Source organism: Pristis pectinata, chromosome 19 (genome assembly GCF_009764475.1).
Source record: "Pristis pectinata isolate sPriPec2 chromosome 19, sPriPec2.1.pri, whole genome shotgun sequence".
Taxonomy (NCBI): domain Eukaryota; kingdom Metazoa; phylum Chordata; class Chondrichthyes; order Rhinopristiformes; family Pristidae; genus Pristis; species Pristis pectinata.
Window position 1 is genome coordinate 125,730 of NC_067423.1, and position 23,734 is coordinate 149,463.

General features: G+C 43.7%; 1 protein-coding gene across 6 annotated transcripts in view; it reads right to left on the minus strand.

Annotated features, from left to right (window-relative positions):
• Positions 1 to 23,734, minus strand: part of pcloa (piccolo presynaptic cytomatrix protein a) — a 528,901-nt gene that overhangs the window by 51,564 nt on the left and 453,603 nt on the right. For all 6 annotated transcript variants that reach the window (XM_052034279.1, XM_052034276.1, XM_052034278.1 and 3 more), the window contains one exon: positions 1,828 to 1,962. In XM_052034279.1, the coding sequence (XP_051890239.1) occupies positions 1,828 to 1,962 (135 nt within the window). The remainder of the gene's footprint in view (positions 1 to 1,827; positions 1,963 to 23,734) is intronic.

A 23,734-nucleotide genomic window follows, 5' to 3' on the forward strand; every position in this document is an offset into this window, starting at 1 on the left:
GGGCTGAGGAGTGACAAATGGATTTCAATACAGATAAATGTGAGGTGATGCATTTTGGAAAGTCAAACCAGCATAGGACTTATACTATGAATGGTAGGACACTAAGGAATGTAGTGGAACAGAGGGACCAAGGAGTATAAGTGTAAAGTTAGTTGAAAGCAGCATCACAGGTAGGCAGGGTGGTGAAAAGGGCACTTAGCACACTAGCATTCATCATTCAGGGCATTGAATTTAGGAGTTGGAAAGTTATGTTGCAGTTGTATAAGTCATTGGTGAGTCGCACTTGGAGTACTGTGTACCGTTTTGGTCACCCAGTTGTAGGAAAGACATAGTTAAACTGGAAAGAGTACAGAAAAGATTTATAAGGATGTTGCCAGGACTAGAGGGCCTGAGTTATTGGGAGAGGTTGGCCAGGCTAAGTCTTTATTCCTTGGAGCGTAGGAGAATGAGGGGTGACCTTATAGAGGTTTATAAAATCATGAGGGGCATAGATAAGGTAAATAGTAGCAGTCTTTTCCCCAGGGAACTGGAGTCCAAAACTAGGGGGCATAGATTTAGGGTGAGAGGGGAAATATTTAAAAGGGACTTGAGGGGCAACTTTTTCATGCAGAGGGTGGTGAGTATATAAAATGAGCTGCTGGAGGAAGTGGTTGAGGCAGGTACAATAATATCATTTAAGAAGCACTTGGATAGGTATGTGGACGGGGTGGGGCTTCGAGGGATATTGACTGAATGCAGGAAATTGGGACGAGGTGGGTGGGGACCATGGTTGGCATGAACTCGTTGGGCTGAAGGGCCTATATTCATGCTGTATTGCTCTCTGACTTTATGACTCTAACTACCCAATCATCTACTCACCTTTTCTGATTGCATTGTACTGGATCTATAACAGCTTGATTCGTTGTTGGTTACACAGCATACTGATCATGAAATCTATTTCAGGAGATGGCAGTTAGTGCAGGAAACTGGTATTGAGGTAAAAGCTAAATAATGACCTTATGGAATGCTGAGTGTGCATGATGGCTTATTTGCTGGATCTATTTTGCAGTTGTACAAGACGTTGGTAAGGCTGCATTTGGTGTACTGTGTTCAGTTTTGGTCACCTTGCTGTAGGAAAGATGCTATTACACTGGAAAGAATGACGAAAAGATTTACGAGGATGTTGCCAGGACTCAAGGGACTGGGTTATCAGGAGAGATTGGACAGGCTAGAACTTTATTCCTTGGAGTGCAGGAGAATGAGGGGTGATCTTATAGAGGTATATAAAATCATGAGGAGCATAGATAGGGTGAATGCCAAGAACTTGAGGGCATAGGTTTAAGGTTAGGGGGGAAAGATTTAGTTGGAACTTGAGGGGCAACTGCTTCACACAGAATGTGGTCTGTAGATGGAACAAGCTGCCAGAGGAAGTGGTTGAGGCAGGTACAATAACATTTAAAAGACATTTGGACAGGTACATGGATCGGAAAGGTTTGAGGGATAGTGGTCAAACATGAGCAAATGGGACTAGATTAGATGGGGATCTTGGTTGGCATGGATGAGTTCAGCCAAAGGGCCTGTTTCTGTGCTGTATGACTATTTCTAATATTATTATATAGGTCATGCACTCATTCTCCACATTATTACTGCTAATGTAATTTTCGCAGTGTAATTGTAAAGTCTCCCACGATTACTCCATGTATCCTTGTTGTAGGTACCTCAAATTGCCTGAGGAATATTCTGCCCTGCAATGCTACCACCCTTCGATGCTCCTTAGACAACTCCAACACCAAAGCAGTCACCTAGTCTGTGATTCTGACTGGTGGCTGAGTCAACAAATACTGATACCTGGTAAATGATCGGGTGACTTAAATTTGTAGGTAATGTTTCTGCATTGAAGAATCTCCACTAATAGCTGCTCTCCATCTGTTTTCATCTCCTTCTTCAGAGCAATTTTAATCTCTCCCATTACTTGAGTTTTACCTGTGATCAAGAAGAAGAAAGTACGTTTCAATAAAAGTAATTTTATTAAAATTTTGTCAGTATTCATTTTAATTCACAAATGAGTCGAGAATTTTCCATGGGGCTTCATTCTGTTTCCAGGATATCGGATAAGGTATAAAAACAGAACATGTTGGAAACACTCAGCAGGTCAGGCAACATTGGTGGAAAGAGAAACAGAGTTAAGAACCTTGGTCTTCCACCTGAAATTTTAACTGTTTATCTTTGCACAGCTGCTGCCTGACTTTTCAGTTTCTATTTCAGACTTCCAGCATATGTGTTTTTCAGTTACTATTGGATAAGAAAACTCAGCAGCAATACATGGTTCAAAAATACAACATTATTGGAGTACCATGTGCATGGATGTGCTCAAAGGAGATAGTATTACACAACTATATTTGAATATTTTGTTAGCCATATAAAAGTGAGATTATAAAAGATCTATGGGTGCCATTTTATCCATAAATCTTACCAAGCCAATATATGATGGTAAACCCACCTCGTCTACTTAATAGAGAATACTCTGAAGAGAAGGAAGGGTAAGCGAAGGGCAAAAAGTATTTAGAGAAAGAAAACTTAGGTTACTTCATTACAGTTTAATTCTGCTTTAAATATTTATCCCAGAGATGTTCATGCCACAGGCGAGATCCCAGAGGACCGGAGAATACCAATGTTGTTCCTCTGTTTAAGAAATACAATAGAGACAAACAAGGAAATTACAGGCCAGTAGTAACATCAGTGATTGGGAAATTCTTGGAGACAATTCTCAGGGATAGGAATTATTCGTATCTGGAAAAGTACAGACTTTTGTATGGATATTCAGCATAGCTGCGTGCAGGGGAGATCATATCGTACAAACTTGATTGAGTTTTTTTAAGGAGGTGTCAAAGATGATTGATGAAGGCAGGGCAGTGGATGTTGTATACATGGACCTTCCTAAAACTTGACAAGGTCCCTCATAGTAGGTTGATCCAGAAGATTAAGGCATCTGGGATCCATGGTAGACTTGGTAGATTGGATTCAAAATTGGCTTGGCCATAGGAGACAGAGGGTAGTGGTGGAGAGGTGTTTTTCTGACTGGAGGTCTGTGACTAGTAGCGTTCCACAAGGATCAGCATTGGTATCCTTGTTGTTTGTCTTACATATAAATGATCTGGACGAAAATGTAGGTGAGCTGATTAGCATGTTAGGAGACAACATGAAAGCTGGCGGAGTTGTGGAGGAAGGTCGTCAAAAGATTCAGCAGGACATAGATCAGTTGGAAATCTGGGCATAGAAATGGCAGATAATGTTTAATCCAGACAAGTGTGAGGTATTGCAATTTGGGAGGTCAAATGTAAAGAGGAAAGTATACAGTAAATGGCAGGATCCTTAGAAGGATTGATGTACAGAGGGATCTTGGGATGCAAGTCTATAGTTCACTGAAAGTGGCAACACAAGTAAATAGAGTCGTAAAGAAAGCATAAGGCATACTTGCCTTCATCGGTCAGGCTGTAGAATATAAAAGTTGCAGCTGCATACAACTTTTGTTTGGCCACATTGGCAGTATTGCGTGCAGTTCTGGTCGCCCCATTATCGGAAGAATGTGAAGGCTTTGTGGGGGGTACAGAAGAGGTTCACCAGGATATTGCCTGGATTAGAGAGTATTAACTGAAAGGAGAGGTTGGACAAATTTGAATTGTATTCTCTGGAGCATCAGAGGCTGACGGGTGACTTGATAGAAGTATATAACATTATGAGAGGCATTGACGGGATAGATTGCCAAAGCCATTTTTCCCAGTGTGGAAATGTTAAATACTAGAGGGCATAGGTTTAAGTGAGAGGGGTAAAGTTTAAAGGAGATTTTTGAGATTTTTGCCAGGAACCCACTGCCAGGGGAAATGGTGGAAGCAGATACAATAGCAATGTTTACAAGGCATTTAGACAGGTACATGAACAGGCAGGGAATGGAGGGATACAGACCATGCGCAGGGAGATGAGATTAGTTTAAATTGGCATCATGTTTGGCACAGGCATCATGTGCCGAAGGGCCTGTTACTGTAGTATCAGAGAACAGTACAGCACAGAACAGGCTCTTCAGCCCACAATGTTGTGCCAACATAGCTATTCCTTCCTACCTACAGAATGCCCATATCCCGAAATTTTCCTCTCATTCGTGCGCCCATCCAAGCCCCTCTTAAAAGCCCCCAATGAATTTGCCTCCACCATCCTATAAGGCAACACATTCCAGGCATCCACCCCTCTCTCAGTAAAAAAAAAACACCCCTCATATGTCTGTTCTGAACCTACCCCCTGTCACCTTAAATGCATGCCCTCTGATATTGGATCGCTCAATAATGGGAAAAATATATTGCTTGTCCACCCTATCTAGGCCCCTCATAATCTTATACACTTCCAACAGATCACCTCTCAGCCTCCACCGCTCCAGAGAAAAGAGCCCAAGTTTGTCCAGCCTTTCCTGATAGCACATGCCCGCTAATCCAGGCAGCATCCTCATAAACCTCCTCTGCACCCTCTCTGAAGCCTCGACATCCTTCCGATAGCGAGGTGACCAGAATTGCACGCAATACTCTAAATGCGGCCTAACCAGAGTTCTATAGAGATGTATCATAACTTAAGTTATATGTTCGAAATTTTTTTCTGTAAGTTTGACACATCATTTTACTTAACCCTTGCAATCTGAGCAGAATTGACAAGTTCCCCACAAGTAGCAAAGGTTGTTCCAAATACTCCAAGCTCTGCTTCCTGACACCCTTTACATCACAGAGAACTATGGACCTGTTAGCTAAACATCCTTCATTATAGTTTCCAGCATTTCATGGACTGATATTAGTTTTGTGAGGGAGAGCAAGTCACAGTTAGAGGAGATATAGTAAAATCACCATTGATTTTATTAATACAAGCAAAAGTCAGCTTTCAAACTACTTACATAAGTAACTTGCATGTTTTAAAACTAAAAGGATAGCTGCATAAACAAATGTCCCTCTCTATGAAGGAATATGCTTTGAAAACTGACATCACCATGGGACATTCTTGTGTGGCGTGGCCAATTGTCAACATGGCTATGTTAATTGGATGACAGCAAAACCCCATCCTTGGCTACACCGAGAGGAAAATGTAGCATCCATTGATACAGAGGATCAATAGATGAAGGCCTAGGCATTGGACATCTTGAGTTAGATATTTTGCACCATTATGACATAGATAAAAGATGTCCCTCAATCTCCAATTCCAAATTGGATATTTTGCCACTTAGAACATCATATTTGTTCTGAAAATTAATACCTAGGGTGTTTGTGTATCCAAAAGTCACACCTCAAAATACTGTGGTAAAAGAAGGATAGATGGATGTTTTGGATGTCCTCAGAAGTGTTCAGAATATTTATATGAACTACCTTGTCTTCACAAAGATATTTGCTGGTCCTGTCACTTAAGATGTGCTCCCATTGAAAATGTATAATTCCATGGAACCATTTGTTCACACCAAAATATTTCATTAAACTGTATATTGTAACTATTGAGATTGTATTTAATCATCTGTTGGAATTTTTGTACTGAAAAGGGAATAAAAAATCCATGTATTTTGAGTTTGGGGAGATTCTTCCCCTGGGCCTCGCCTGTATGTTTGCAAGTGCTTAATAAAGACTTGTTAAAATCTACAGCCCTCAAATCTGACTGGCTTTCTGAACCACAACAGTTTTTTTTTATTAATACTGTGTTATCCACAATGCATAACTCACAGTAGCAACTGTATGCTGTAAATGTTTTCTGTTTGTTAACAATCTGATGTTAATAGACTTCCAGACAATAACTGAATCATTGCTGGAATTTTGCCGCCGTTGCAGAACGGAAGAATTTGACCATCATTTATTCGATCCTAGTAGAACCCCATCAGTCCCATTCTTCAGCTCTTTTGCCATGGTCATAAAGTCATACAGCACGGAAACAGGCCCTTCAGCCCAACTTGTCCATGCCGACTAAGGTGCCCACCTGAGCTAATCCCATTTGCCTTGTTTGGCACATAACCCCCTAAACCTTTCCTATCCTTATACCTGTCCAAATGTCCTTTAAACTTTGTGATTGTACCTGCCTCTATCACAGGTCATTCCACATGTCTACTACCTTCTACGCGAAAAACTTGCCCCTCAGATCCCTCTTAAATCTTTCCCTCCTCACCTTAAAATCTATGCCCTCTAGCTCAAGACTCCCCTACCTGGGAAACTCACTGTGACTTCATCTATGTCCCCCATGAATTTATAAACCTCATTAAGTTCACCTCTCAGCCTCCTTTGCTCCAGGGAGAACAATCCCAATCTATCTGGCGCCTCCATATAACTCAAGCCATCCAGTCCTTGCAGTATCCGTGTGAAACTTTTCTGCACCCTTTCCTGCTTTAATCACATTCTTTCTATAGCTCGGTGGCCAGAATTGCAAACAATACCCCAAGTGCAGTCTCACCAGCGTCTTGTACAGCTGTTATATAATGCCTCAACTTTTGCACTCAGTGCCCCGAATGATGAAGGTTGTTCAAGTTAAATTCCATCTGCCATTCTTTTGCCCACATTCCCAGTTGATCTAGGACCTGCTGTAAGCTTAGACAACCATGGTTTCTGTCCACCACACCACTAATTTTGGAGTCATCTGGAAACTTACTGACCATGCCACCTAAGTTCATCCAAATTGTTAATATGTATGAAAAACATTGGATCCAGCCCTAATCCCTTTGACACACCATTGGAAAGGAATTGTTGATGTTCGAGTTGTAGCCCTGCATCAGGGTTGACCCAAAACGTCGACAATTCCATTCCTCCCACAGATGCTGCTCGACCCACTGAGTTCTTCTAGCAGATTTTGTTGCTCCAGATTCCAGAATCTGCAGTCTCTGGTGTCTCCACCACTGCCACTCCCTGACTCCTTCCACCAAACCTATTTAATATCCAGTTCATAAGCTCAATTGCCCTCTGTAGCCAATTCATTTTATTCCTGTTTACAGTCATGGACACAACCTAGTTCTCAAACATGAAGAGCCTATGGCATATCCAGACAGGATTTACATTTCAAAAAGCATAAAAAACTGTATATGCTGGAAAACTGGAATAAAACAGACAACGCTGGAAATACACAGAAAGTCAGGCAGCATCTGTGAAGGGACAAACAAAGTTAACATTTCATGCCAAAGAAAATAAAACAACAAACTGAATAACTAGCTGTTTTTCTCACCACAGATAATGCCTGACTGAAAATCGTAGAGTCATACACCATGGAAACAGGCACTTTGGCCTAAATGGTCTATGCTGACCAAGATTCCCATCTAAGCTCGTCCCATTTGACTGTAATTGGCCCATATCTCTCAAAATCTTTCCTACCATGTACTTGTCCAAATGTCTTTTAAATATTGTTAATGTATCTGCTTCAACACTTCCTCTGGCAGCTCATTCCATTTACAGACCACCCTCTGGGTGAGAAAATTGCTCCTCAGGTTCCTATTAAATCTCTCCCCTCTCACCTTAAACCCATGCCTTCTAGGTCTTGATTCCTCGACTCTCAGAAAAAGACTATGCGCATTGACCCTATCTATGCCCCTCATGATCTTACACAGCACTACAAGATCACCCCAAATTCACCAAAGCTCCAGTGAATAAAGACCCAGCCTGCTCAACCTCTCTTCATAACTCAAGTCCCGTAAGTCCTGGTAACATCCTTGTAAGTCTCCTCTGCATTCTTTCCAGTTTAATAATATCTTTCCTACAGCAGGGTGACCAAAACTGAACACAATATTCCAAATGTGGCCTCACTAACATCTTGTACAACTGCAACATAACATCTCAACTTCTATACTCAATGCTCTGACTGATGAAAGCCTCCATGCCAAAAGCCTTCTTCACTTGTCTCTCTAATCGCAACACCACTTTCAGGGAACCATTTACTTGAACTCCTAGATCCCTCCATTCTCCAACACTCCCCAGGGCCGTACTGTTCACTTAAAAATTCTACCCTGATTTATCTTCTCAAAATGCAACACCTTGCGCTTATCCAAATTAAACTCCATTTGCCATTCCTGGGCCCAATTATCCAGCTGATCAAAATCCCTCTGTAATTCCTTTTACAATATTTTTATTAAATCCATGAAAAAAATACAGAGTACATGCATTAAAAAAGAGGATAAGAATACTACTGAATACATTGTGTTAAGTCATACTTAAGATCACAATACTCTAAATTAATAATCACATAATAATTAGTTAATAAAGAAAAAATTGGAATATTTTTATTGTAAAAAAAATCTTCCCCCACTACCAAAACCGAAGCTGTTTGATAAAAAAGACAAGGAAAAACCCTTGAAACCTAACATTATCAGCCAATGTCCGTATTTTAGTCACCAAATCAAAGGTTTGGAAAATAATTCAAAAAAAGGGTCCCCACAGGGTTTGAAAGTCTAAGTTAGATTCAAGAATTGAACAATGGATCTTCTCTAGATTCAGGTGTGACATAACATCCCGTAACCATTGAGCATGAGTAGGTGGAGTAACTTCCTTCCATTTAAGCAACACAGCTCTCCTGGCTATAAGAGAAATAAAAGCCAGAGTGTGGAGATCAGGAGCCTTCAAAGTTATATCTTTTTCTCCAACAATCCCAAATAATGTAGTCAAAGGATTAAGTTTAAAATTTATTTTAAAAAGCACAGAAAAAGTTTGAAACACCTCTGTCTAATATTCTTTAAGACTCTGACACATCCAGAACACGTGAATTAAAGAATCCTTTCCGTTATTGAATTTGTCACAGTAAGAAGATATATCGGAATAAAAACGGGATCGTTTGTCTTTAGACGTGAACTCTATGGACCACTTTAAATTCCAGGAGAGAATGACGGGCGCATAATGACGAAGTATTAACCAATTTAAAAATTTCATTCCAAGTTTCCTCAGAAATTGACATCCGCAAATCTTGTTCCCAAGCATTTTTAATTTTATCTGGTGGAACCTTACTCATTCTTAATAACCTATCATAAATATTAGATATTGAGCCATCGTGAAAAGGCTTCAAATTAAAAATTACATCTGATAGATTTTTATCAGGACTCATAGGAAAAGAATGTAATTGAGATCAAAGAAAGACTCTAATTTGAAAATATCAGAAAAAATGAGTTTTTGGTAAATTATACTTGGAAGACAATTTTTCGAATGAAGAAAGGTTTATATTAGTCACATGTACATTGAAACACACAGTGAAATACGTCTTTTGCGTAGTGATTTCCGGGGGCAGCCCGCAAGTGTCGCCACGCTTCCGGCGCCAACATAGCATGCCTGTAACTTCCTAACCCGTACGTCTTTGGAATGTGGGAGGAAACCGGAGCACCCAGAGGAAACCCACACAGACACAGGGAGAACGTACACACTTCTTACAGACAGTGGCTGGATTTGAACCCAGGTCGCTGAAAACAATCCTGAAAACAAGTAATATCCAATTTGTCCCACTCTTTAAAGACTACGTCAGTCATAGAAGTTTCAAAAAAAAATTAGAAAAAATGGGACCGGACAAAGAAAAACTCAATAAACCAAAATATTTTCTAAATTGTAACGAAATCCTCAAAGTGTGTTTAACTACTAAATTATCTGTTAGTTTATTTAATGATAAAGGAAGTGAAGAACCAAGCAGAAAAATAATAGAAAATTTTTTAACAGAGTTAGCTTCTGAAGAAACCCATACTGGACAAGCCTCTTGATTAACGTAATGTAATCAAAACGTAAGATTTCGTATATTGACTGCCCAGTAATAAAACCTAAAATTAGGTAAGGCTAAACCTCTGTTCTTTTTAACCTTCTGAAGGTGAACTTTATTTAGTCTAGGATGTTTGTTATTCCATATGTAGGAAGATATAGTTCCTGATATCCATCTTCATTGTCAACGACACCACCTGAAGTGTCATCTGCAAACTTGCAAACCATGCCTTGTACATTCTCATCCAAACCATTGATATCGATGACAAATAGCAATGAGTCTTGCACTGACCCCGAGGCACACCACTAGTCACAGGCCTCTAGTCCGAGAAATAACCTTCCACCATCACCCTCTGCTTCCAACCATGAAGGCAATTTTGTATCCAATTACCCGGCTCTCCTTGAATCCCATGCAATCTAACTTTCTATTGCAGCCTACCATGTGGAACCGTATCAAAGTCCTTACTGAAGTTCATATAGTCCATGTCTATGGCCCTGCCCTCAACGACCTTCTTGGTTACTTCTTCAAAAAACTCAATCAAATTCATGAGCCACAATCTTTCATGCACAAGGCCATGTTGACTATCCCTAATCAACACGTCTTTACAAATGCATATATATCTTATCCCTCAGAATCCCCTCTGGTAATGTACATGCCACAGATGTTAGGCTTACTGGTCTATAGATCCCATGCTTTTCCTTTCAGCCCTCCTTAAATAAAGGCAGAACATTAGCCAGCTTCTAGTCTTCTGGCACTTCACCTGCCATTAACAATGATACATATATCTCAGCCAGGGCTCCCACAATTCCTCTTCCAGAGATGCTTCCAGTATCATCATGTTTTTCATCTTGACCTTTTTTCCACAGATGCAGCCTGGCCTGCTGAGTTCCTCCAGCATCATAGTTTTTCATTCGTCTTCTAGCATTCCACAGTGTTTTTAGATATACCTGATCAGGCCCTGTAGATTTATCAACCTTCATATGTTTTAAGACATCCAGCACCTCCTCTGCTGTAATGTGGACCACTCCCAAGACATCCCCATCATCTATCTCAAGTTCTGAAGTCTTCACGTCTTTCTCCATGGTAAAAACAGAGGATAAATATTCATTGAGGGCCTCTCTGACCTCCTGCGGCTCCACATACAAAGATGTCCACTTTGCTCTTTGAGGATCCCTATTCTATCCCTAGTTACTCTTTTTCCCGTAATATACATAAAATATCTTTGGACTCTCCTTAATCTTCTCTGCCAAAGCTATCTCATGCCTCCTTTTTTCCCTTCTGATTTCTTTCTTAGGTATATGTTTAGTTAAGTACGGGAAAGGTAAGGTTCCAGTAAGAAGGAAAGACAAGGATGGCAAGGTAAGAGATTCTTAGATTATCAGAGAGGTGGTGAATTTAGTTAAGAAGGAAAAAGGAAATGTATGTAAGGTTTAGGAAGTTAAAGTCAAACAGCGCCCTTGATGATTATAAAGAAGCTAGAAAAGAACTCAAGAAGGGAATTAGGAGAGCCAGGAGGGGCCATGAGAAGTCCTTGGCAAGTAGAATTAAAGAGAATCCCAAGGCATTCTACACCTACATTAAGAACAAGAGGATCACTAGGGAGATGGTAGGACCACTCAAGGGTAAAGGAGTGAACATATGCTTTTGGAGGCGGAGGATATGGGTGAGGTCCTAAGTGAATACTTTGCATAGGTATTTACCAAGGAATAGGACATAGAGAAAAGTGAGATCAGTGTGGAGCGTGCTAATATGTGAGGGTATTTTGAGATTAAGGAAGAGGTAGTGTTGGAGCTCTTGAAGAACATGAAGGTGTATGTCTCCAGGGCCTGATGGGATATACCCCAGGTTATTGAGAGAGGCAAGAGATGAGATTGCTGGGGCCTTGACCAAGATCTTCGTGTACTCTCTAGTCACAGGCGAGGTCATGGAGGACCGGCAAGCAGCTAATGCTTTTCCATTCTTTAAAGATGGGAAATAGGGATGATCCTGGTAACAATAGACCACTGAGTCTCACATCAGTGGTAGGGAAGCTTTGGAAAGGATTCTTAGGTATAGGATTTACTAGTATTTGGAGAAGCATGGCTTTATTAGGAACAGTTAACAAGGCTTTATGCAAGGCAGGTCATGTTCATGTCTTACAAACGGTTGAGTTTCTTGAGGAGGTGATGAAGGTAGAGCTGTGGATGTTGTCTGCATGGATTCTAGTAAGGCATTCGACAAAGTCCCACGTGATAAGCTTATCCAGAAGTTTGTGATGCATGGGATCCATGATGACTTGGTCGTTTGGATTCAGAATTGACTTGCCATAGAAGACAAGAGGGTAGTGGTCGATGGAACTTATTCTGGCTGGAGATCTGTGACTAGTGGTGTTCCGCAGGGATCTGTTCAGGCACCTCTGCTGTTTGTGATATACATATATAAATCTTGGATGAAAATATGGATGTGTGGGTTAGTAATTTCGCAGATGATACAAAGATTGGTGGATTTATGGATACTATAGACTGCCAAAGGATACAGTGGGATATGGATCAGTTGCAGATATGGATGGAGAAATGGCAGATGGAGTTTAATCCAGCCAGGTGTGAGGTGTTGCACTTTGGGAGATCAACTGTACAGGGACAGTACATAGCTAATGGCAGGACCCTTAATGGAACTGATGTACAGAAGGATCTTGGGGTCCAAGTCCATTGCTCCCTGAAAGTGGCTGCACAGGTTGATAGGTTGGTTAAGAAGGTGGATGGCATGCTTGCCTTTATTAGTCAAGACACTGAGTTCAAGAGTCAGGAAGTTATGTTACCTGAAGGGACTGTTTGTGTGCTGTACTCTATGTTCTACGTATATTCCTGTATCCTTATACTCCAAGGATTCACTTGATCCTAGCTGTCTGTTCCTAACCCATGCCTCCTTTTTGCTGACCAAAGCCTCAATAGGGTCATCCAGTTTGTTCCCTCCTCCGTCATCCTTACCCTTTAATTTAATAGGAACCTGCAGACCTTGAACTCTTGTCATCTCACTTTTAAAAGCTTCCCACTTGTTTCAGATCCCTTTGTCCGCAAACGACCTACTCCAATCAACTTTTGCAAGTTCCTGTCTAATATCATCAAAATTTTCATTGTCCCAATTTAGAACTTTAACTCATGGACCAGATCTGTGCCTTTCCATAACTAATTTAAATGCAATAAAACTATGGTCACTGGTCCCAAAGTGCACCCCCACTGACACCTCAGTCACTTGTCCTGCCCTATTTCCCAAGAGTAGGTCAAGTTTTGCCCTCTCCCTAGTAGGACCCTCTATATAAAGAACATAGAACAGTACAGCACAGAAAAGGCCCTTCGGTCCACAATGTTGTGCCTGCATAGCTATTCCTTCCTACCTACAGAATGACTATATCTCTCTATTTTCCTCTCATTCATGTGCCCATCCAAGCCCCTCTTAAAAGCCCCCAATGGATTTGCCTCCACCACCCTATCAAGCAACGCATTCCAGGCATCCACCACTCTCTCAGTAAAAAAAAATACCCTTCACATCAGTTCTGAACCTACACCCCTCACCTTAAATGCATGCCCTCCGGTATTGGATCACTCAATAATGGGAAAAAGATATTGCTTGTCCACCCTATCTATGCCCCTCATAATTTTATACACTTCCAACAGATCACCCCTCAGCCTCCACCACTCCAGAGAATAGAGCCCAAGTTTGTCCAGCCTCTCCTGATAGCACATGCCCTCTAATCCAGGCAGCATCCTTGTAAACCTCCTCTGCACCCTCTCATCCTTCCTATAGTGAGGTGACCAGGAAAGTATGCCCAAGGAAAGTTTCCTGAACACACTTTAACAAATTCCACCCCATCTAAACCCTTAACAGCATGGCTGTCCCAGTCTATGTTAGGAAAGTTAAAATCCCCTACTATGACAACCCTATTATTCTTGCAACTTTCTGCAATCTCCCTGCATAGTAGTTCCTTTAATTCCCATTGAATATTAGGAAGCCTATAGTCCAATCCCAACAAGGTGACTATCCCCTTCTTATTTCTCAATTCCACCCATAAAGCATCACTGGATGATCCCTCAGTAATTTCATCTTGGACTACTGTCGTGATGTTCTCTTTAATCAGATATGCAACGCACCATCCACCTCTATCCCGCCTATAGCACCTGTACCCTGGAACATTCAGCTGCCAGTCCTGTCCCGCCCTTAGCTATGTTTCTGTAATGGCTGTAGTATCCATTCCCACGTACCTATCCGTGGCCTTTCATCCACCTTACCTGTCAGGCCTCTTGCACTGAAATAAATGCAATTTAATTCAATAGTCTTTCCTTGCTCGCTGCCATGCTGCTCCCTGTCTTGTCTACTGAATTTACTGTTGTTGAATTCTGTATTAACTTCTACCTCCCATCGGTGTTTGGACCCATGTTATTTATCATTTATATAAATGATTTGGATGTGAATGCACAAGGTTTGATCAGTAAGTTTGTTGATGACACAAAATTGAGAGGTGTTGTTGATAGTGATTGAGAGGTTGTTGTGGATTACAGGGGGATCTTGATCAGTTAGGGAAGTGGGCTGAAGAGTGGCAAATGGATTTCAATACAGATAAGTGTGAGGTGATGCATTTTGGAAAGTCAAACCTGCGTAGGACATACTATGAATGGCAGGGTACCAGCAAGTATAATGGAACAGAGGGACATAGTGCAAGTGCATAGTTCATTGAAAGTGGCATCACAGGTGGACAGGGTGGTGAAAATGGTGCTTAGCACGCTGGCCTTCATCAGTCAGGGCACTGAGAATAGGAGTTAGAACATTATGTTGCAGTTGTGTAAGTCTTTGATGAGGTTGTACTTGGAGTACTATGTACCGTTTTGGTCACCCTGTCATAGGAAAGACATGGTTAAACTGGAAAGGGTGCAGAAAATAATTATGAGGATGTTGCCAGCACTCGAGGGCCTGAGCTATAGGAGAGGTTGGCCAGGCTAAGTCTTCATTCCTTGGAATGTAGGACAATGAGGGGCAACCTTATAGAAATGTTTAAAATTATGCGAGGCATAATTAAGGTGGCCGGTAACTGTCTTTTCCCCAGAGTAGCGGAGTCCAAAACCAGGGGGCATAGATTTAGGGTGAGAGGGAAAGATTTAAAAGGGGCTTAAAAGATTTAAAATGAGGTCCTGAAGAGCGAGTTCAGGGAGCTAGGCAGAAGACTGAGGAAGAGGACCTCAAGGGTAGCGATCTCGGGATTGCTGCCGGTGCCACATGATAGTGAAGGCAGGAATAGGAGGAGGTGGCAGATAAATGCGTGGCTGAGAAGTTGGTGCAGGAGGGAGGGTTTTAGATTTCTGGACCATTGGAATCTCTTCTCGGGAAGGTGGGATCTGTACAGAGAGGACGGGTTACACCCGAACCAGAAGGGGGCCAATATCCTTGCAGCTAGGTTTGCTAGGGTGGTTCGGGAGGGTTTAAACTAGTTTGTGAGGGGGAAGGGAACCGGAGGAGTAGGGCAGAGGAAGAAGGGGATGGGGAAAAGTAAGATCAAACAGGTAGAGAGGCTTTGGGGAAGGAGAAGCAGAATACAGGCTATAAAAGTAGTAAGGTAGATGGACTGAAGTGTGTTTACTTAAATGCAAGAAGCGTCAGGAATAAGGGAGATGAACTGAGGGCTTGGATAAGTATGGGGGAACTATGATATTGTGGCTATTATTGAGACGTGGCTGACGTCAGGGCAGGAATGGATATTGAATATTCCTGCTTTTCGGTGTTTTAAGAGGGATAGGGAAGGGGGGAGAAGAGGAGGAGGGGTGGCGGCGATACTGGTCAGGGACACTGTTACGGCTGTGGAAAGGATGGATGTTGTAGAAGGATCATCTCTAGAGTCCATATGGGTGGAAGTAAGGAACAAGAAAGGAGCAGTTACTCTACTAGGACTATTCTATAGGCCCCCCGGTAGCAGTAGAGATATAGAGGAGCAGATTGGCAGGTAGTGTTTGGAGGGAAGCAAAAATAACAGGGTTGTTATAATGGGAGACTTCAACTTCCCAAATATAGACTGGAACCTGCTTAGTGCCAAAGGTTTAGATGGGACGGAATTTGTTAAATGTGTCCAGGAGGGATTCCTGACGCAGTATGTCGACAGACCGACTAGAGGGAATGCCATGTTAGATCTAGTTTTAGGAAATGAACCGGGACAGGTGAAGGATCTATTCGTGGCTGAGCATTTGGGGGACAGTGACCATTGCTCCATAACCTTTAAAATTGTCATGGACAGGGACAGGTGCAGAGAGGACCAGAAGATATTTAATTGGGGAAGGGTGAACTATAAGGCTATAAGGAGAGAACTTGGGAGTGTAAAGTGGGATGTCCTTTATGAAGGGAAATGTACCATGGAGATGTGGTTGATGTTCAGGGATCTTATGCAGGATGTTAGGGATAAATATGTCCCGGTGAGGCAAAGAAGGAATGGCAGGGTGAAGGAACAGTGGGTGACGAGAGAGGTGGAAATGACTAGTTAGGGAGAAGAAGGTAGCCTGCATAAGGTATAAGCAGCAAGGTTCAGATAGGGCCCGTGAGGAATATAGAGTAGCGAGGAAGGAACACAAGAAAGGGCTGAGAAGAGCTAGAAAGGGACATGAAAAGGCGTTGGCTAGTAGGGTTAAGGAAATCCCAAGGCCTTTTTCACCTACGTGAAGGGTAGGAGGATGGCTAGGGTAAAGGTAGGTCCGATTAAAGACAAAGGTGGGAGAATGTGCCTGGAGGTGGCGGAAGTGGGAGAAGTTCTCAATGAATACTTCTCTTCGGTATTCACCGAGGAGAAGGGTCTCGATGACGCGGAAGTGAGTGCTGGTAAGGGTAATGTTCTTGAGGTTGTAGATATCAAGAGAGAGGATGTGTTGAAGTTGTTAAATAATATCAAGACAGATAAATCTTCAGGGCCTGACGGGATTTTCCCCAGGCTGCTTCGAGAGGCGAGGGAGGAGATTGTTGAACCGCTGGTAAGGATCTTTGAGTCCTCGTTGTCCACGGGGATGGTGCCGGAGGATTGGAGGGTGGCGACTGTTGTCCCCTTGTTCAAAAAAGGTAGTAGGGATAGTCCAAGGAATTACAGGCCGGTGAGCCTTATGTCTGTGGTGGGTAACCTGCTAGAAAGGATTCTAAGGGATAGGATCTATGAACACTTGGAGAATCATGGACTGATTAGGGACAGCCAGCATGGCTTTGTGAAGGGCAGATCTTGCCTCGCAAGCCTGATAGAGTTCTTTGAGGAGGTGACAAGGAAGATTGAAGAGGGTAGTGCAGTGGATGTGGTCTATATGGATTTTAGTAAGGCATTTGATAAGGTTCCTCATGGTAGGCTTCTTCAGAAGGTCAGAGGCCAAGGGATCCAGGGAAGCTTGGCTGTGTGCATTAGGAATTGGCTTGCCTGTAGAAAGCAGAGGGTTGTGGTGGATGGAGTGCCCTCTTATTGGAGGGCAGTGATTAGTGGTGTCCCGCAGGGATCAGTTCTGGGACCTTTAGATTTTGTGATATTTATAGATGACTTAGATGAAAGGGTGGAAGGCTGGGTTAGTAAGTTTGCAGACGACACTAAGATCGGTGGTGTTGTGGATAGTGTGGAGGGCTGTCGGAGCTAACAGAGGGATATTGATTGGATGCAGAGCTGGGCTGACAAGTGACAGATGGAGTTCAATCTGGAGAAGTGTGAGGTGGTACACTTTGGAAGGACAAACTTCAGGGCAGAGTACAGGGTAAATGGCAAGGTACTTGGCAGTGTAGAGGAGCAGAGGGATCTGGGGGTTCATGTTCACAGTTCACTGAAAGTTTCCTTAACTGCTCTATCCACCTGTGAGAAGGCCTATGGGATGTCAGCTTTCATAAATCGTGGGATTGAGTTTAAGAGCCGCGAAGTGATGATGCAGCTTTACAAAACTCTAGTTAGACCACACTTAGAGTACTGTGTTCAGTTCTGGTCGCCGCATTATAGGATGGATGTGGAGGCGTTGGAGAGGGTGCAGAGGAGATTTACCAGGATGCTGCCTGGATTAGAGCGTATGGAATATGAGGAAAGGCTTAAGGTGCTAGGGCTTTATTCACTGGAAAGGAGGAGGATGAGAGGAGACATGATAGAGGTATATAAAATATTGAGAGGAATAGATAGAGTAGACAGTCAGCGCCTCCTTCCCAGGGCACCAATGCTCAAGACGAGAGGGCATGGCTTTAAGGTTATGGGTGGGAGGTTCAGGGGAGATGTCAGGGGGAGGTTTTTCACCCAGAGAGTGGTTGGTGCATGGAATGCACTGCCTGGGGTGGTGGTGGAGGCAGATGCATTGGACAGGTTCAAGAGTTTGTTGGATAGGCACATGGAGGAATGTGAGATAGAGGGATATGTGGGAGGAAAGGGTTAGATAGTGTGAGGGTGTTTTGATGGACGGCACAACATGGTGGGTCGAAGGGCCTGTTTCGTGCTCTATGGTTCTATGGCTTGAGGGGCAACATTTTCATGCAGGTGGATATATGGAATGAGCTGCCAGAGGAAGTGGTTGAGGTAGGTACAATAGTATCATCTAAGAAGCACTTAGATAGGTACATGGAGGGGCAGAGCTTAGAGGGATATGGGCCAAATGCATGATATTGGGACTAGTTGAGCAGGCACTGTGGTTAGTATGGACTCGTTGGGTCGAAGGGCCTGTATTTGTGCTGTATTGCTCTTTGACTATTTGCCTCACAGCTGCTTTGGATCCCACACACCTGCCAATCTAGTTTAAACCCTCCCTAGTAGCACTTAAAATTAGCCTACTAGGATATTGGTCTCCCTTCAGTTCATTTGCAAACCTCTGTCATAGAAGAGATCTAATGATGAAAAATTTGACACCCAGCCATCTGCACCAACTCTTCAGCCATGCTTTCATCTGCTATATTCATTAGCTTGTGGCACTGGGAGTAATCCAGAAATCATGCTTTTTCACCTCTTTCCTGATTCTCTGTATTCATTCCACAAGACATCATCCCTTTTTTTACCTGTCATTTGTGCCAATATACACAATGACGTCTGGCTTCTCACCCTCTCCCTTGAGAATATTCTGTAACCATTCAGAGACATCCTTGATCCTGGAACCAGGAAGGTAACACATCATCTTAGTGTCCTTTTTGGGGCCACAGAGTCTTCTGTTTGTCACCTTAACTTTTGAGTCTCCTGTCACTAATTCTGTCTGATTTCATCCTTCCCTGCTGAGCCTCAGAGTCAGTCTTGGTGCCACAGACCTGGCTTCTGCTGCTGCTGCTTTTTTCCTGAATGGTCACACCCCCTCCCCAATCCCCACCGCCCAACAGTATCCAAAATTCCCATTTTCAATTCAGGAGTTACATTTCCTGGATTGCTCTAAATCGGGCACATGAACCCCACTGAAACAGTAAGTACTATCCAAAACATATCTGCAGAATTTCCCTGACTCTTATGACAAAATTATTTGGATGTATGGAAAATCCCAGTGGAATCTCAGCTCCATCCTATTGTGTGTTTATTCAAGATATCTATGGTGGGCACAGGATGCTGTGTTTAGCCACTGAAGTGAGAATACAAGTCCTTTAACTGACTCCATCATGATGGAAGATTCAGAACCATTTCCACTCACATCTCTTCTATTGACGATTTAATTGTCATCCTTACTTTTTAATTTCCTACTAATGATCCTGAGGAAGTAAAGGGTTAAAAACTGACTAACTGTAGCCATGCATATAGCTGATGGAAAAATACTTCGCAAGCAAGAGCACGCAAGCTGCTGACTCAATGGATGGGTGTGAATTACTGTATCCGAAACCTTGGTTGCAGACCAGTTATACTAGACAATAAGGGTGCTGGGTGCAATAAACAATGAGTGGGAGGCTTGTCCTAAACAATGAGGGTGATACCTGTCTTTGAATCTCTTGATTGTAAATCAATTATATTGGACAAAGGGTCCGATGCCTGTCTTTGGATCTCTGAGGCCTGAGCGAAACTCACGGAGCCGTATTCATTAAGTGTACGTGAAAATGGTGGAGGCTGATACGATAGGGTCTTTCAAGAGACTGTTAGATAGGTATACGGAGCTGAGTAAAATAGAGGGCTATGGGTAAGCCTGGTAATTTCTAGGGTAGGGACATGTTCGGCACAGCTTTGTGGGCCGAAGGGCCTGAATTGTGCTGTAATTGTTCTATGTTCTATTATCTGTAACAATTACTGTCTGCTCCGTTGGACTGCGGAGAGCTCTGATAAAGACTCTACATGAGAGTTTGAGGAGAATTCTCCCGCAGTATACTGCTAATAAACGCGTTTTAACCAAATTAATCTGTGGCACTGTGTTACTTTGCAGCAGACAGGAGTGGGAACTTAAAATCGGGACAACAATTTGGCGAGCTAGCCAGGAGTCCAAGACAAGGTTTCGGAAGCGGCATGAGCGGCCGACGGGGATAACGACTACCTGAGCCAGAAGGGCCCCACAAGGTAAGATTCACCTTGATCCCTCTCAGGGAGTCGGACATCTGATCGATCCCTTCGCTTGTCGAATATCCTCTGACGGACTCCTCGCGAACCTATCTGAGTGCCACAGGTAAGAGGGGTTTGGGGTTCGAGTCCCCAGTTAGTTTTGTGTTTGGGGTTCGAGTCCCCAGTTAGTTTTGTGTTTGGGGTTCGAGTCCCCAGTTAGAACATTAGAACACAGAAAAACTACCGTACAATTCAGGCCCTTTGGCCCACAAAGCTGTGCCGAACATGTCCCTACCCTAGAAATTACTAGGCTTACCCATAGCCCTCTATTTTACTCAGCTCCATGTACCCATCTAACAGTCTCTTGAAAGACCCTACCGTATCTGCCTCCACCACCATTTCCGGCAGCCCATTCCACACACTCACCACTCTCTGAGTAAAAAAACTTACCCCGACATCTCCTCTATATCTACTCCCCAGCACCTTAAACCGATGTCCTCTTGTGGCCACCAATTCAGCCCTGGGGAAAAGCCTCTGACTATCTACCCTATCGATACCTCTCATCATCTTATGCACCTCTAGCAGGTCCCCCCTCATCCTGTCGCTCCAAGGAGAAAAGGCCGAGTTCCCTCAACCTGCTTTCATAAGGCACGCTCTGCATTCCAGGCAGCATCCTTGTAAATCTCCTCTGCACCCTCTCTATGGCTTCCACATCTTTCCTGTAGTGAGTCGACCAGAACTGAGCACAATACTCCAAGTGGGGTCTGACCAGGGACCTATATAGCTGCAACAATACCTCCCTGCTCCTAAATTCAATTCCCCGATTGATGAAGGACAATACACCATATGTCTTCTTAACCACAGAGTCAACCTGCGCAGCAGCTTTGAGCGTCCTATGGACTCGGACCCCAAGATCCCTCTGATCCTCCACACTGCCAAGAGTCCTACCATTACTACTATATTCTGCCAACATATTTGACCTACCAAAATGAACCACTTCACACTTATCTGGGTTGAACTGCATCTGCCACTTCTCAGCTCAACTCTGCATCCTATCTATGTCCCTCTGTAACCTCTGACAGCCCTCCAAACTATCCACAACACCCCCAACCTTTGTGTCATCCGCAAACTTACTAACCCACCCCTCCACTTCCTCGTCCAGGTTGTTTATAAAAATCACAAAGAGTAAGGGTCCCAGTACAGATCCCTGAGGTACACCACGGGTCACTGACCTCCACACAGAATATCACCCTTCAACAACCACTCTTTGCCTTCTGTGGGCCAGCCAGCCAGTTCTGGATCCACATTGCAATGTCCCCTTGGATCCCATGTCTCCTCACCTTCTCCATAAGCCTCGCATGGGGTACCTTATCAAACGCCTTGCTGAAATCCATATAAACTACATCAACTACATCTAGTTGTGTGTTCGGGGTTCGAGTCCCCAGTTTCGGGTTTGGGGTTCGAGTCCCCAGGCTTGGGTTTTAAGTTTGTGAATTTTAAGGTTTTGAGCTCTAAGTTTTGAGATCGGTTCTCCGGTACTACCACCCTGCCTTAGACCAGTTCTTAAGAGGGGAAATCCCCCACAGGAAGGTCAGGAACCTGAAGTGGGTGAAGGAAAGAGACCGATCTTATAGATAATCACAGCGATTTGTACCGTACGGTCGGAAAAAAATGGGACAAACTCTCGATAAGTCTGGGTCCAATACCCCACTATCTAAGTTATGTAAAGACGATCTGAAAAATGAGAATAACTTCCGTAAATTATTGGCATGCCTCAATAAAAAATTGGGAAATGAAATATGGCCATTAGGGGGAACTTGGGATGTGGATAAGTGCCTAGAGGCAGATAGGGTGATTTGGGAGTGCAATACGGGGGAAAAATGGAAAATATTAATGTCTACTTGGTGAAAAACGGCCAAAGACCTAACAAATAAATCTAAACAGAATAGTTGGGAACATAATGCGCGCAGAAGGGGGATTAGTGTGTGTGATGAATAGGGAAATCCTAAGAGTTGGGAAGTTATGAAGTCTCAGTGTGGAGACCACAATGCTGAGAGGAACAGAAAGGAGAGGGAATGGGTAGATCAGGAGAATAAGGGAAAACGTAGGAATAAAAATAGAAAAAGATAAGGATAAAGTGGAGGTACCTCCCGACATGTCTGGTGTGCCCGTTGTTTCAAGGTAATGATATGGACGAAAATGAGGATCGGATGGTCCGACCCACAGCCCCTACCTACCCGCTTCACTAACGCCCCCATATAATGCGACTAGTCCGCAAACCGTTCCGCTCTCACCACCAACGACTGCTAGCCAAGTCCCGCCCCAAGGACAATTCCATGGCCCTATTGCGTCCCAAACTAGGAATCAGCTTAGACGGAGAGAAAGCCCACATGCGAATGGCTCTCAGGCCACAGACAAGCGATGGGACTTTTTGGTAGGGGACAGACCTTTAGGAGACCCACAGACGGACACCGATTATGACTCCGATTCTACCACTGATAATGATGATACTAAAAATCCCGGCCCACCACCTGTGTTGAATGAGGTAAAGGGTATCCAATGCACTCCAACGTTCCAAGAGCCCCAGTGTACAGACCCCCTTACGTGCCACTACCACCCCCTCGTAATTACCCAGGACCCAGGGGATCCCAACAACCCGCACCGACGAGGGCCAGGTCAACAGGATGCTACCTTTGCGGGGCACTTGACCATTGGCGACGGGACTGCCCCCACTACCACCAACGGCAGACTAGACCCCCAGTAAACGACAACCTTTTTCAACTAGCAACCCGTTTTCCGCCTGACTAGCTGTGGGAAGTAGCCATTCCATGTACCCTGGCCTCACCGATAACCCGGATGATGAACCTATCATCAATTTATTAGTTGAGGGAAAACTGATCCCCTTTATGATAGGTACAGGGGCCAATACCTCCACCCTCGAAGCTCCTTGCATCACCCAGCACGATTTTAAACTGTCTACAGCCACGGTTCCATTGAGCGGGTAAGGAGGGTACAGCACTTTTAGTTCAAACGCCTAATGAATTGTGGAATCAGTCAGGCTTGATGTCCCCTCACATCACCCTATCAGTTAATGAGGGTCATATACTGAAGGAGCTGGGATTCCTAGCCCACCAACTTGAGGTACAGGCAGACACAGGCCTCTACGGGGTTCCCCAGATACTGCCAGAAGGGACCCTGACTTATTACCTCACCCCTTTCTCGGTGACAGGCTGTTTACGCCACCATCAGCTCCACTGACTCCCTTCGGATGAGCCAACCCCTGATCTATGGGCCGCGTCGAAAGCTGAGGTAGGATTCACCCCAGTCCAAATCTGTGCAAGACCAGGAGCACCACTGCCTTCTGTCCCACAGTACCCCCTTCAGAGAGAGGCAGTTGACGGAATAACCCATTTAATAGATTCGTTCTGCAAACAGGGCATTCTGGTTCCTTGCCAATCACCCTGCATCAGTCAGTGGTTGTTTATTCCTCCCATACCGTAATGGCACTCCTGACCTCCCATCAGACTCAACACCTTACCCAGGCCTGCTTAAACCAATACGAGGTAGCGCTCCTGAATAACCCACTCC